The 15,957-nt window shown below is 36.3% G+C and overlaps 1 protein-coding gene across 5 annotated transcripts in view; it reads right to left on the reverse strand.

Annotated features, from left to right (window-relative positions):
* Positions 1-116: 116 nt before the first annotated feature.
* LOC115446350 (myogenesis-regulating glycosidase) overlaps positions 117-15,957 on the reverse strand; it is a 34,892-nt gene continuing 19,051 nt past the window's right edge. For all 5 annotated transcript variants that reach the window (XM_030172964.2, XM_037436416.1, XM_030172965.2 and 2 more), the window contains 7 exons: positions 15,601-15,698; positions 5,864-6,011; positions 5,129-5,351; positions 4,680-4,859; positions 3,089-4,494; positions 2,228-2,405; positions 117-1,845 (listed from right to left, as the gene is read on the reverse strand). In XM_030172964.2, coding sequence (XP_030028824.2) covers positions 1,706-1,845; positions 2,228-2,405; positions 3,089-4,494; positions 4,680-4,859; positions 5,129-5,351; positions 5,864-6,011; positions 15,601-15,698 — 2,373 coding nt within the window. In that variant the 3' untranslated portion in view covers positions 117-1,705. The remainder of the gene's footprint in view (positions 1,846-2,227; positions 2,406-3,088; positions 4,495-4,679; positions 4,860-5,128; positions 5,352-5,863; positions 6,012-15,600; positions 15,699-15,957) is intronic.

Below are 15,957 nucleotides of genomic sequence, written 5' to 3' on the forward strand. Positions count from 1 at the left end.
GAGGTGTAACCAGTGTACATATTTGTCACCATGTGGACCATTCAGGGACAAAAAGCTTGAGTGTGTATATATTATAGTCAGATATGCGTAAATTCGAATATCACAAAAAAACAAAATATCTTTCAAAACGTTTATTCAAGGCACAAGTTCACTAACACTCAATAACAATACTTTTTGGTTAACAAGTTTATTCTTATATTAATCTTATACATACATAATTGTACAAATTTATTGTACCATGTGAAAACAAGATGGCAGTAACCTACCATCATCTTGCAGACAAAGTCCTCGGAGTACACTTACTTAATCTGTTAATTAGATAAAGTTCTAAAAACCAACAAAATCTTATTGAAACTACGTTTTTGGCTTTTAGAACACTCCTCAGAAGAATTTAAAAGTAGCAATATAAATAATATTTAAAAATGAATAACTTTTTTCTAAATTTAAAATATTTACAATGCCATGTTTAAATTTGGAATGTTTAATCACCGCCATTTTGAATAACACAATCGTAGTTTTCAATCTATCTCAATATATGGACCAATCAGAATAAAGTTCTTTGACATGCTACAAACGATTTATTTTGATTGGCTCATTCTCTGATTCGGATTGAAGATTTGTATTAGGATCCTTTATTGAAAACGGCTGTTTATACTTATAATACACGCTGTAAATTATCATTGGAATCCGATAATTATAAAAGAACTTAAATAAAAATACGTAAATCAATTTTAGATTCAGTAACTAAGAAAACAATCACTTTTAAACAATAAATATGTAACTACTAATTATATTACGTCAAATAGAGAATTAAATTTATTGACAAAATTATATAGAATTTATTTCTTATACAAAAATTGTGACGGCAAAGAGGTTTGATTAAAACTATAATATGTAAAACAGTATTCCTTCCTATAGAATAATTATGCAAAAAGACATTAAACAAGAGACTAGAGTAACAACACAACATAACCTAACAATAAATAGCCTTAAAGCATTTTACAATAAAATAATAATCTCATATAGAAAAGCCAAGCCCGTTACTTTATTCCTCCATATGCTTATTTCCTCAACAGGTTAGGCAGTGGTGCAAGTTTCAATCGTTTAACAAGGTTATTTTATGATGTAATAAGAAGAGTGTATATTAGACACGTAAGTCAAAGAGAATTGGCAAATGTTTTTAAGTTCATTCTACTGTTTGGTAATATTCAATTGAATTATTGTCAAAATGCTATTTCTGTCATTTTATTTCTGACGTCCTAGATATTATAGTTTTGTAAAGATACATGAGAGTTGGAATGTCAAAATTGAACACTACAAATTTATGCAATCAGAGACTAAGTTAGGAACACTTATGCACACCATGATCCTATTTAATATCATATTCAAGGAAAAATCGCTCAACATAGCTTTTTTCTATTATGTGTTCTGGCATTATTTTTTCAGATTTTGATGACCAGACACGAAGCTCTCGAAGATGTGTTATCTATTTCATTTTATTAATGAGCCCACCAGATTCCCACACACGGCCAATAGTCGGCTATAAACATAGAGATCTTGTCATAAAAATAGGTCTATTCGGTTGCCAAAATTTATCCACCCGTGCATAACTCAAGTTTTTTCAATATAATACTTTTCAATATCTCATCATGAGTATCCAGGAAGCTTTTATTCGAATTATCCTATCTTACAACAGGAGTGGTGACTATCTGAATCTCATGTCATCAGGTCTTCTGATGAAGTAGGCGACGCGTTCCAAAGGCACCTTGTACTCATGCATCCACCGACTTCCCTTCCGAAGGGAGCCGTCGATGCCATCCTGCCACAAACCTGCTGGTAGATACACTGGAACAAGATATATTTATACTGTATTTTTATGGAATAACTTCTTTTATCTACTCTTATGCGACCCAAAAACTGGGTCGCTACTTTTTCTCACATGTTGCAGAATCGATTTATGACCTTGATCAAAATCAACCCACTCCGAGGAACGTTTTCAAATATAACAATAAATATTTTTTTCTACGCATAGTTTTTTATTGCACGTGCGATTATCTTATGTAATGCATCGAGACTTTGATCTCTGAATACCTAGATAGCAGGTAATATTTATCATCATCTGTCTCAATTGGCAATAGAAACATTATATTTATTTTTACTTACCGCAAAGTATCATTTAATTTTTTTAGTTGGTATTGTTACACTGTAAGAATAAGTAAGGCTTTACCTTCTCTAGTAGTCTGTCCTTGATGCAGGATGGGCGCGACGACAATCTCGTCTCCGATGGCGAACTCGTCGGTGACATACAGACCGACGTCGCCGCCCGTGACCAGCCACAGTGGACGCACCAACGGCAACCCTTCCTCCAGAGCTTCACGCTTGTACTTCATTAGCAGAGGAGTTACCTGGGGGGAGAGGGTCCTTGTAAAAAGGATATTAAAAGAAAAGGGGGTTATTATGAATAGACTGTTGAATGTTACAAGGATACATATTTCTCGGTGTGACATTCACGTTTTTTAAATTATATAATAATAATAATATCAGCCCTGTATTATATACTTGCACACCGCTGAGGACGGGCCTCCTCTACTACTGAGAGGGATTAGGCCTTAGTCTACCACGCTGGCCTAGTGCGGATTAGTAGATTTCACACACCTTCGAAATTCCTATAGAGAACTTCTCAGATGTGCAGGTTTCCTCACGATGTTTTCCTTCAGCGTTAAAGCGAACGATAAATTCACAAAGAATACACACATGATTTTTTAGAAATGTCAGAGGTGTGTGCCCTTGGGATTTGAACCTGCGGACATTCGTCTTGGCAGTCCGTTCCACACCCAACTAGGCTATCGCCGCTTTTTTTAAATTGCTTATGAGCAATTGTGATTAACGCCATTTTTTTAAATATTTTCTACGAATCTTAATTAATGAATTCTAATACCTTATAACCCAGAATGGTGCAATAAGAACTACGTACAATTGGTCATTAATGACACTTTTTTTTTCACTTCATGTTTCAATAAAAGATTATTGAACAATAATGTTTATAAAATGTTGATTGGTTTTTGAGCTTCAGTGTATGCCGACTTACCAATTTCTGTCTCAACGAAGTCAAATTCTTCGCCATCTCCAACACTCTCTCGTCATTGTATTTACTCGGTAGATGAGTGAACTTCATCACAGGCAGGAAAGTGGCCATCTGCAGCCACCTCATGTACAACTCTCGTTCAGGCAACTCTATACCGTTCCCTTTAGTCGTGTTTATCGGATCCAACGATCCTTTTGGCGAAGGCAAGAACTGCTCACTCCCTGGCCAGTAAATATCCCCACCAACTGCTCCTGGCATTATAAATGGGTATCCGTTGACCCCATAAGTTAACATCGTTGGTATTACCAGCCTCATAGCTTCCCAAGTTGATTCAAAAGGTGGTAGAGACACGAAAATCGGAGGCTTTGGAAGAGATATAGCTGAAGAAACGCCAATGATGTTCAGAGTCTTCTCAAAAGTCTTTGTAAAGATAGTTTTGTACTGATCAGGGTTTATAAGCGTCTTCTCGCAGCGGTAGTAGTGCGGCATGTTGTAGGCCGTGCCAAGATCTAAATAGAAGGAGTCAATTTCATAAATGTCAATAACCGATTGTAGTTTCTGCAGGATCCAAGGAACTGTTCGGTTGTTAGTGATGTCTAGGACACCAGCGCTGGGTAAAGATTTGAATCGGGTTAAAGCTGGGATGCGTCTGTCACTATTCCTCTCGCTGATGAGCAATCTTTTCTGTACACATTCAGCAAAGTTCTTGCTCTCTGTGCTAATAAAAGGCTGAATAGTAAACGCTACTTTAAACCCTCGTCTATGTAATTTATCAACCGTAGTGTTCAAAGTCTCGAATCGACTTTTATCTACAGTCAAATCTCCTATTTCGTTCTGCCAATGTTCGTTGATTAATACATGACCTTGCTTCAAAAATCCCAAATTTATGACGTCTTCCGTATACTTAGATATTGTTTCAGCTTGCAGTTCATGTTTGAACCTTGGAGCTATTTGCCACACTGGTTCTGAAATAAGGGACTCTAGTGTCTGCATATCAGCCGGTTTGAGACCATCCCAGAGAGGGGAACTCCTGTGACTATGAATAGAAGTGTGCAATGACTTCATGTCTACTGAAGTACAGATATTATATCTCATTTCTGGAAACTCAGTTAGTTTATTTGCATATGCGAAGTCATCGTACATAGCTTTAAGGCATATTTCCTTAGCTCCCGCGTTGATAGATATATGCAGTGGCGTTTCTTCATCGATTATGATGGCTGCTCCTTTGGTGTTGATGAGGTAACGGGTGAGGACGTTGCCCCACTGAAACTTCTGCATGTCTCCTGTGATGAAAGGTGTGAACGGGATGGAGCCTGTATCTAAAGGCCAGGTTAAGTTGGCAGACTGACCGCCGCCGTACCAGTGGACCTTAGTATCGCTCCAGTCGAAGCAGTCTTTGGGTGTGACGTCTGCGGCAAAAAACAGAGTAAAAATTAAAAAAAAAGATAAAATTAAGATATCTTAGACTAGACTTTAACGATATCAATACGTGGATAAGGTAGACTTGATCAAATTATTGTTGCAATAAGCATAAAAAAGTGTATTAGTGAAAAGGGCAGGTAAAAGAAGAAGAATCCTATGATAATTCCCTCACCATGTCGCAACGCCTTCCAATGGATGGAGTAGCAGGTGGTGTTGTCGACGCCAGGATCATGAGGCTGCGACTTCAGATAGAACCGTAGGGTGTGGAGCCACTCCTTACACTCAGAGCCATCTTGCCTCCGGTGCTCTGGCAAGCACGGGAATGACTTCACTTTCCCATGCAGGTCCACGGCTGCAATTAAAAAGATTAAGATTTTGAAATAAGTACTTATCAGTATTTTAAATTAAATGGAATTTTTCCATTATAATCTTTATTTATTAGTAACCAAAAAGATTTTATTACCATACACGCCAACAAAGTCTATAAATTATTGATTTTCGAATGGAAATTGAACCTAAAATTTTAAAACCCGCCACTACTGCCACTGGCTAATGAATCATAATCACCGTTAAAGACAAAAAAATCTTTAAAACAAATCTACTATCGAACACTAAACTTACCCAAAGTAGCCTTTAGTATCTCCACGTCATCTTTATTATAGATCCTTATCAGCCTCTTAGGTTCGTTGAACTGCACGTTGCGAAAGTAGGCCTTGGTGAGAGCTTGCTGGTGGTATAACACGTACGCAAAACCCACGAAGAACACCACTGCCAGGAACATCAAACCCACAAAGGCCCGGAGCTTGTAGTCGGTCGGTTTCTTGCGGATTTTTTGGGGAATGCCCTAAGAATAAATGGTGAGGATTATTTAGAGTAATATATGTGCTGGTTTGCTCGACTCCTGGAGATTCCAATGATGAGGAATACACTTTATGGACAGTTTATTCGGATTGATATTTATACACCTTCGAAATTCTTATGCTGAGGCTTTGGCCATGAATAAATCTATAGTTTATATTTAAAGCTAAAGTGATTGTTTGAACGCGCTAATCTCAAAATCTACTAAATCGCTAAAAATTATATCACTAATAGGAAGCTACATTACTCTTAAATGCTATAAGATACTTTTTATTTCGGAAAATACAAAATAGTAAAACTTTTTCGTGCGGGCGGAGTCGCGAGCAATAACTATATTATATATAACACTCAAATCAAATAATATTTTCCAATGGCACAATGAATGTCGTCAAATTATCCCGATAAATACCATTAACACACTTAATCTGGATTAATACCACATATCTTAATGCTGTTAGGCGTTACTGTGGCACAGCAAAGAGAACTCTATTAACATACCTGCAGTTTCTCTTTAAGCAGACTGGCGAGGGAGTTAACAGAGGTGACGGAGTTGCTCGGAGAATAGTCGTCGTCGTCCATGCTGAACTCCGACCTGCCGGACCTTCGGGGATATCCTGACTTGCGGCGAGGGGAGCGGAGAGGCGTTCTGGGAAAGAAGTATTTAATAACTAAAGCGAAGATGTTAATAATAAATTAAAAACAGAACTTGTCCAGAATAAACTATTAGATGTATATTCTCATGCCACGTTGGTCAAACTCAATGGAGATCAGCGAAGTATGCAATAGATATTACAGTGCACAAGTGTGTGAAAACATTAATTAAACTTATTGAGATAAGGGTAGGTCGGGTATGTGTCTTGTGATCCGAATATACTTCGATCCCAAAATTAAAGAAATCTAGTAGATTCTTTAAATGTAACATAGAAAGTGCCGTAGAGACAGTGATATACTTCCAAAACACCACTATTTTCGTACAGTTAGGTAAGAATACTCGGTTAACAAGTTATGTGTGTTAATTTATATTTTATTTATTAAGTTGTATACTTGAATATGTTATTGGATATAAATCGTTGGACCTTATGATTATGGAAACGTGGGCAATAAAAATCAAAATTCAACAAAATCCTTGCCCGTTTACTGCCAACCAAAACGGATTAAGGAAAGACGACGCGAAAATAACTTGACCCTTGTCATTTATATCCTTGTTTTAAAACTTATTACCTGACTGTGAATTATCCTTTATCCTTTATGCCACTCTAATGTTGGGTCGACGCATTATTTATGCAAGTTTCAGAATACATTTTTCTTAGTTTTTATTACTAGAGGCAGTGGTGGCGTTAACCGTTTAGTACCGCTTAGTGATGATTAACCTAATCATACAGTAATTTTGCCTTTGCATTGATATCCCAATGCGCTCACTCAAACAATATTTTGTAATTTAAGGTGTTGGATGGTGTTTCTACTGTTTATGGGCGGTCGTATCGCTTACTATCAGGCAAACGGCAACCTCGTCTAGTCATTCAAAGCACTAAAAAAAGAATCTGAAGGGGATAATCATCATTTTTGAAGGAATAAGAATGTAATATGCGTTATAACTCAGGTACAATTCATAATATTTAATATATTTGCTGAGGTTATCATTGTTTATTTGAACTTTGATAATGTGGAATGTTACTCCGGTCAACAACAATATTAAATCTAAACATATAATAAAGTTTTTGGTCTTAGCTTGCCAAATAAGTACTTGTAGGGTAATAGAAAATGCTTAGTCTATGATACGCAGGATCAGTGTATCTACAATGATATTTAATGGTCTCTCGTCTTATCCAATTTGTTTCCAAATGAATATACATACTGTGTATAGTATAATTATCGTTTAATTACTTAATTATTTTGCATGTGCTTTACAAGTTGTCGTAGGTGGGGGGATCGGCTATTTGATACACTCGCCCCCAAGTCCTACCAATTTAGTACCCAGCTAGTTAGCGCCTGTACGCAATACGAAAAACCCAATAGTGACGCGTTTTGACAAGGAACATTATCGGGCTTGAACTTTGGCGATACTCGATTGACGCAATTTCGACCATTTTATATCAAGTGGTGTAGCTTTGTCGGAGCGAGGATCACGGGTCACCTCGGGTCGGTATTTTGAGGGAATTGGCAGACATTAAATTAAACCTATACTTTTTTCTTTTGTCGCGTCTTCCAGTGGCTAGAGAGGGAGCGCGTGACTTTTACTAGTTGAAAGGACTATTTTCGCCCTCGTCCGGTGCCTTCGGCAGCAAATCGGCTAATTTCGCGTCCACCCCGAACGGCTAGTGCCAATGCTACGCCACTGATTATGTTTGTACTTTTTTTCAACCTATTAGGTGTATATTAAAACTGTAAAAAACGAATAGTAGCTCTATAATTGATTAATGGAACTTACGCTTAATATTTCTATGACGAGCTTGGTCTACACGTCCTCAGCGCGTGTATGCAAATGTCCTCAGCTTTATATACAACAAATTAAAGAGACGAGCAAGCCGTTCGCCATATAGAAAGCGTCACGGCCGCAAAAACAGTAAGACCATCTTTGAATTACAAACTGCGATTATTCCTGACTAAAGTTGGTACGCATGTCAGCGTGCTTGGGCTACGGAAATGTATACCTAAAATAAAATATTGCGCACTCTGGATTCTATATAAACAGACCCCGCTCCCCTCTGCCACTCCTTCGTGACCACGAACGCACCAAGGCCTTCGAAACGTCGAGAATAAAATACAACTCAGACACCACGATAAACTACAAAAACTAGTTTTATTCGCGTAAACATAATAAATCCTTATTTTAATGTAAAGTGTTAAGGTATAATGTCAGCGAAAAAAATAATACCGCACTGATTCGCATCGCAGACTTAATATTAATTTGAAGGGCGTCGTGTTAGTTTAAAAATGTATGAAACACGACATTTTGTTGGTAAAAGCCGTACCGCAATAATGTTTTTTCAACGAGTCCCTATTTTTTTTTACTGCTTTGAATGACGAGACGAGCTTGCCGTTCGCCTGATGATAAGAGTACGACCGCCTATAATCAGTAGAAACACCATCCAATACCTTGAATTACAAAGTTTTGTTTGGTATTCCACTGCGCTCACTATCTACATATATATGAGATGTTTTAAGTCTCATTATGTCCAGTAGTTATACTGGCTACAATGTTCCTCAAACCGGAACACAACAGTGACCACACACTGCCGTTTGGCGGCAGAAATAGATATTATGGTGGTACCTACCCAGGCGCACTCTCACATATTATAGAGGTACGTTCTTCTTTAAAACGCAGTGTGAAAGGGTCCTAACTCATAAAGACGTTCAAATACAAGCCACTTGTGCAGAAACATGGAATCGTGAATTGTGTTAATAAGGAAACTGATCCACGCCGGACGTAAGTATGAGCTCTCATGACCTTCAGGATGTAAGTAGGTGTTTTTGGATACTAAATCTAGAATATTTTTAAGGTAGACACCATTTCTGGAGACCAGGTTTTTTCACAGAGAATGTGATCTACCTTTAGCCCCCAGCTTTCATTGGGCAATGGAGAATTACATTTAAATCCCCAAAAAGATGGAAAACATTGTGCGACTGCCGTCGAGTCCCTCACTACACCAAAAGTCCGCGGTGGCGCTCTTCAGCGCATTCGAGACGGCTGTGGGGTTCCTCTGACGGAAGGTGTCTCGGTTTCATCCGCAAACGCCCCTGCGTAGGACCATCTAGTGTAGCCCGACTCTGAACCCTATACCGTACGCCGGGATTCAAAACAAAGCCCAGCGGTTTCTCTTTTTGGAACATTGGACAGGTCTCTATACCGACAGAAGAGGTTGATATCTACATGCTTAGTGACTTGCGCTTTGACATTTCCAAATATATTGAAACCCGTTACTTTATGTAATGTTATGTCAACAGCATTAAAATATCATTGGACAAGTGTCAGCCATATTATTATGTTATATAAGAATTTATATTATTTATGCATATTATAAAAAAAACGGACAAGCGCGAATTGGACTCGCGCACCGAGGATGCCGTGCAAACTTGTAGGTAAGGTATCCAAATAATAATATTAGATGGATAAATAAGTACAATTCGTTTTTGATTCGATTAAACGTTTATATCTTTTGATTGCGTGGACTTACAAGTGTCATTTTTTCATAGCTAAAAGAGATCATAAGCCGCAGTATTTATAGAAGTTACAACTAGATACCTCTACGCTTACTAAGAAAAGGGTTTTGACAGATATACAGATGGACAGCAAAGTGGTCCTAATAAGGGTTCGTTTCGAGGTACGGAAGTCTAAAAACAAGTGATCACAGAAAGCAGGGGCTTACTTTGGAAATATTTCACAGATTAATTATGCGTAGCTCAATAATACTATGAAAAGAAGGAAAAAAATATTATACAAAATTAAAATAATTAAAATGTTTGTACCAAAATTGCATTTTAGACACAAAAAAACAGAAAAGAAAATTATTTTCTTTAAAAATAAAATAAAATTAATTACCCTTATATTTTCCCTTTACTTAAATCACAACACAAACACACTGCTTTCTTCACACCACAGAGGCACAGTGCGCATGCGGGGTTGACGCGCGGCGCACACGCATGTAGTAGGAACACTGATGCTCGAGCGAATCATCCACTCGACTACAGTGCAACGTTCTGTTTATTAATATGTTTTATTTTTATGATAAAAGAAGATGTTTTTGCATATATTATTGCTTATTATGTTAATACATTTGGAAGTAAGTGATTATAAAGTAGCAACTTCAAACAGGCCGCTATAATTGTGTCGATTGGCGAGGGATGAACAACTTTCGTCATTAAACTCCATCTGGACTCCATTTTGCTTACCATCAGGTAGTTAGTTTTCCGTACCAATATAATGAAAAGCTAAAGGTAAGTGATTCCACGGTTCCTCAAATTATTTTTCTATCCAAAGGGGACGTTTCGATTGCCTTATTGACTATAACTAACCAGGAAAATAGAATGCTATAGTGATGGCTTCTGTTCTAGTAGCTAACGTTCCGTAGATATCCGTTCTTCGATTTCCATGAATAATAATACTAAGTGTGGGTTTTTCTAAAAAAGATTTTCTAAGAATTTCTAAGACAGAATTACGTACCCTAGAGCAGGGATGTCGAACCAATGGCACGTGATAAAATAAATTGAACACGCTAAACATACTTGATATTGTATGCACACAAATAGAATCTAAAAAAGCAGAGGCACCAGAATAGCTATGGCCGACCCCGGATAGCACATTTTCAGCACATTATTTTTTCATAAATTATGTAACTTTACCTAATAAAGGCTCCCTGTTCTAGAGGATCAATCAGTGATCGTAAAAATGAATCAAATTGTTTTTCTACATTATGCTAGAAAAAGTTTGATACGCTGATATTGGTAAGAGTAAATGATCCTGCTCTCCAGGACTTAAGTTTTAATACCAACTTAGCTAATTATCGCACAATAATATAGTGCACTAATTATGTTTTCTAGAAACGTTTTCTATTGACACATTACTGGACACTAATTAAAATAACCAGTGTTAACATTTGAAATTTAAATGTTAATGCTCCATCTACATAATGCATATAATTTGTGAGTTGGTTTTAAATCTATACAATTACAATTTGAAATCGAACCTTAGACAACATAAACTGTGTATTACTACTACACCATGAAGGCGATTACCCCTTAAGCCGTCATTTAGATAACATATATCATAATTTGCGTTAGATTAGTGTCTTCGATGTGTGTCAATTGCTTGTTTATGTGACAAAAGTAGAGCAGTCTCTACACCTCCCCTCTGAGGCTATCATTGAAGGACATTGTCTTTCAATTGCTTTAGTCCATGAGGATTTTAATAAACAGGTTTTATTCGCTTTTCCGACATAAAATCGTCATAGGATTTACGAATGAACGCTTATTTAAAAGTCTCGGCTTAAAAACTATATCTACATAAAAATATATTAATATGTATATTTCTCCTTCGGTGGCATAGTTGTATTGTTGTACGATTGCAGTGCTGAGGTAGTGGGTTCGATCCTCGAGTTGGGCGAAGGTATATTGGTTTTTTCTACTTTTATACTCGATATGGCGATAGGCTCGCCCCCTATGTCATCATGGGACAGAATACACACAGCAGGAAGTGGGTGCACTACTTGCGTCTCTGCCTACCTCCTTCGGGGATAAAAGGCGTGGGTGCATGTTTCTGTGTGTAAAACATAATTAAGTATACTATATTGCATTAAAAAGTAGTCTCATCACTCTTTGGATATATTAAATCATAGTATGTCTAGAAAACCAATATTAAGTAACATTTTGCGGACTTCTTTAGTATGGTGAGTGAGATTTCTTTAGACCCAAACACTTCCATCTTTCCTTAATGCCCCTACATTTCCTTGAAGAACAGCAACGCAGTATTATTTTGCTGTTGTGGGTGTTTATAGGCAATTTTAAAGAATATATTTTTATTATAATATTAGCTGTGCCCGTGGCTTCACCCGCGTGGAAATTAGTGTGCCACAAAGTTTTTCCCGCGTAAATCCCGACCCACGAGATTTCTTACAACCACACGACCTCTTCAGCAGTAATCGTTATATTTCAGTCAATTTAGAAAACTGTAATATACTATTGACCAAAACCTTCCTCAAGTATTGCACTATCTTTTGATAAAAACCGAACAAAAATCCGTTCAGCAGATATTGAGAAAATCGATTACGTACAGACAACTTTGTTTTATAATGTAGACAGATAGACGTAATTATGCGTTATCTTGTTTATGTGTTTCTGTTTAACAATGGTTACAATAAAGGGTATTTGTATTGTATTGTATATTATATGTTAAGTTATCGTTTCGTTTAAGTAAATTTTTATATGGAAAGTAGAGCAGTGCCCCATACTGACATATCGTAGCGACGGATTTATCGCTTGGATATGTTATTCCTATATATTTCTTTTTACTTTCTATTAGCGTTAACAATTATAGGAACTCGTGTTGGCTTCGGCTATTTATTTAAATACCTCAACGTTTTTACATGATACGCAATGTTAAGAATATGCGAATGTGCGTACGGAGCCTTTTTTTTTTGTTTCATGTTATGATTTAATTATACTTTTGAATAATCATTGGTTTTAAAATCAGCGAAACCATCTGCTTGTTACTGTCTTATGCACTAAATGTGCGTTATATGCATTAAATGTTTTACTTTGGTAAACCAATTATTATTTAAAAAGTATATTTGCAACAAAGACATTTATTTATAGAAGACGGGATATCAGAAAAATTTTCTGCTAAAAAAGTTATTACCATATGGTAATATGTCGTCTTGTTTGAAATTTCCGTGTGACAAGATGACACAACGTCAACATAAACATATTTACTGAAAATATGCTAATATGCGCATTAAAAACGTGCAAATAACGCTATGCAAAAATATTAAATAATTTACAGTGATGTTTTGCTTTATCACAGTGGATTGAGTAACCATCACATAAGCGCTTTGTTTGACAATCTTCCCTGTCCGCTCTATATAATCTTACAGCTCTTTGATTTGGAAAGACCTCGCAGTTGAGACGGATATCTTATCTTTTATCTGACACATTTTCCTAATGTCATTACACCTTATGTAAGGTAACAGTTTTTCGTAAATAGTGACCATTTTGGATTATAACTGGTCGTAATTATAAGGTTACTGTTTTGACATTTCTCTCATTTTGGAGAGTACATAATGACCTTCGTGCATTTTGTGATAGTTATACTTTGATTTAAAATAAGCATACACTCTTCACGCCTTTACTCCTAAAGGTGGAGGCAAAAGTGTAGCTAGGCTCTAATTTTTCGCCATACGTAATTCGCCATTTTCCCTTGTTCCGGAGACCCTATCGCCATATTGGACACAATTTCCAAACTTCTGGCTGATATTGATAAGAAAAACTCTATTACATTTAAAATAAAAGAAATATAATAATATAACATATCTTTAAGATTACTTACATTTGACATTTGCTTATATTAAGAAGGTATACGAACAAGTTTGGTCTTCATTATTTTATTTAAAATGTAGAGAACATAATATACTACAATACGAAGAAACGAAAATATGTTAATAATTTCGTTTCTTCGTATTGTAGTATATTATATCGGTTTTGATTTTTTTTATAAGTCTGAGCATGGACGCATCTCAAATCCATGCGGAGACATGTATTTTTAAGTTATTGATAGTATTTATATTTATAGGCATCATACTACTTCATCATCATGATCATCATTTACCATTAGGCTTACTTGCTTGTCTTGTCATTCAATTGTAAGAAAAAACTCTATCTTATTGTAATTAGAATGTGCCACCAAATGCGTTACTTTTAAACAAATATAGTTCGACCAGAAAAAAACACTACTTTGAGGACGCCACTTTTGTTTTTTTGTTTATAGGTAACGTTGTCAGTACAAGACTAGTTCCATATTTCACTACAAGATGGCGCGGTTTTTTATTGTCTTCATCGGGGGTTGAATGACAAGGCGAGCTTGCCATTCGCCTAATGGCAAGCGATACGACCGCCCATAAACAATAGAAACACCATCCAACACCTTGAATTACAAAGTATTGTTTGGTATTTAACTGCGTTCGCCATCCTGCGACATGAGATGTTAAATCTCACTTTGTCCAGTAGTTATACTGGCTACAATCCGGGACACAACAGTGACTACACACTGCTGCATGGTGGCAGAAATAAACATTGCGGTGGTACCTACCCAAGCGATTGTCTCATATGAGAGACCTAGCAGTATCTTTAGTTATAGTTTCATTTTATAGGTTTCGAAATCTATGCGTAACTACATAACTTGGAGATCAAATGTGTGCAGATCTCTCATAGTGATTGAGTGATTGCTCGGAGGAAGCTGTCATCCGTATGCCGCTCTTTGTGCTTGACAGTGGACATCATAATCAGTGAATACAACATATTTTATTAATCACAGTATTGTTAAAGAGGTCAATTTATTTGTGCTGTCATAAAAATATTTAATTAATTAATTATATTTGATAGCTTGGCCTAATTAATTCGGGTATTTAAAATTATATAATATAAAATACTATTCTAAAATGCTATATTGTAAATATTTATATTTCTATACTCTAACATAAAAGCTTTTAACTTCCTCTCTCACCAAATTAGATCGAGATTTTCTATTCCATGTTTACTAATCAGTTAACAACTTAACAAGGCAATATGAGTCTTATTACAACATTATCAGTTACGACTAACATCTCTATATAATATCCCGAGCGGCGGATATTATGCAGTGCGGCAAAGATTTCGCAATGCAGCGGGTCAATGGACGGAGTGCTTCCTCATTAAGGACCCTTACTGCAGGCTGCCCACGTCCGCCTGGACAGTGGGGTCTGGGAGTTCCCAGAGTTGACAATGACTCTGATATTGGGTAATATAAGATTTAATGATTTCTTATGTTTACGCGAATATTAGATACTAAAATAAAACTATTTTTCGGATTTTGTGGCGGTTTTTATATTTTAATTTTTAAGCGACGTTTCGAAGACTGCAGCCTTCGTGGTTACAGGGGGGAACTTGAAGTTAGGTCAGACCGTCATAAAATCCGAAATATAGTTTAATGTTAATATAAGATTTAATTTTGGTGTTTTCACACATTGACAATATTTATGAGGCTAAATTATTTTAGACGGACAAAAATATGCAGTAGTTCTGACCATTAAAACACGAGGGATGGGTCCAACTCCTAGCCCAGCAAGTGCAAACAAGTTCTTTAATTCAAAAAACCCGATCCAACCAGGATTATTTTGTGCTCTACATCGATTATCTGCCTTCTAACACATCATCATAATATTGTGTTTGGCGTTAACTGGTTGAAATATAATATCCTTCCGGGCTACAACCTCGGAAAGAAATAGATTTGTAAAGAACATTTTAAGAATATATGAAATGTATTCTTATATAGTTACTATTATCGTAAACTATACTTGATTTAGTCATTACTCAGTTCTATATTAATAAATTTGTTATATTTAGTAATAATTGCGGATGGCGTATGATGTAGATGTAAGTATGTACACAAAAACTTAATCTGATTTATGCTGCATCTTTTGGTTAATCAATTATTAAATTGTTTTTGAAAATAATAATAAATAGATAAAAATAAAGTATTTATAACTCACTTGGTCCTGTCATCATCGGAGAGTGGCTCCTGGTGGTCGTCGGCCGTGTTGTCTCCATCGCTGAATCCTGACGCCGAGCTCTGGTGGTGTTCAGGGATCTGGAATACGCGATGCAATAATTAATTCCACCTGGCCTTATTCAAACAAGTTAATATTAATATGGTTGGCATGTCTACTTCTTACGGACATCTCTACCAACAGAACTAACTCTGTGGGTATATGGATTTAGTTATTCCTTCATTGACTATACGCACTAATCCGAGTATGTGGTTTCATTATTAACGCAATATCAAAATCATATATACAAAATATTATAAGGAGGTTTTAAATACAAGGACGGCAGAGTCCACGGCACAT

This window comes from Manduca sexta, chromosome 8 (genome assembly GCF_014839805.1).
Source record: "Manduca sexta isolate Smith_Timp_Sample1 chromosome 8, JHU_Msex_v1.0, whole genome shotgun sequence".
NCBI lineage: Eukaryota > Metazoa > Arthropoda > Insecta > Lepidoptera > Sphingidae > Manduca > Manduca sexta.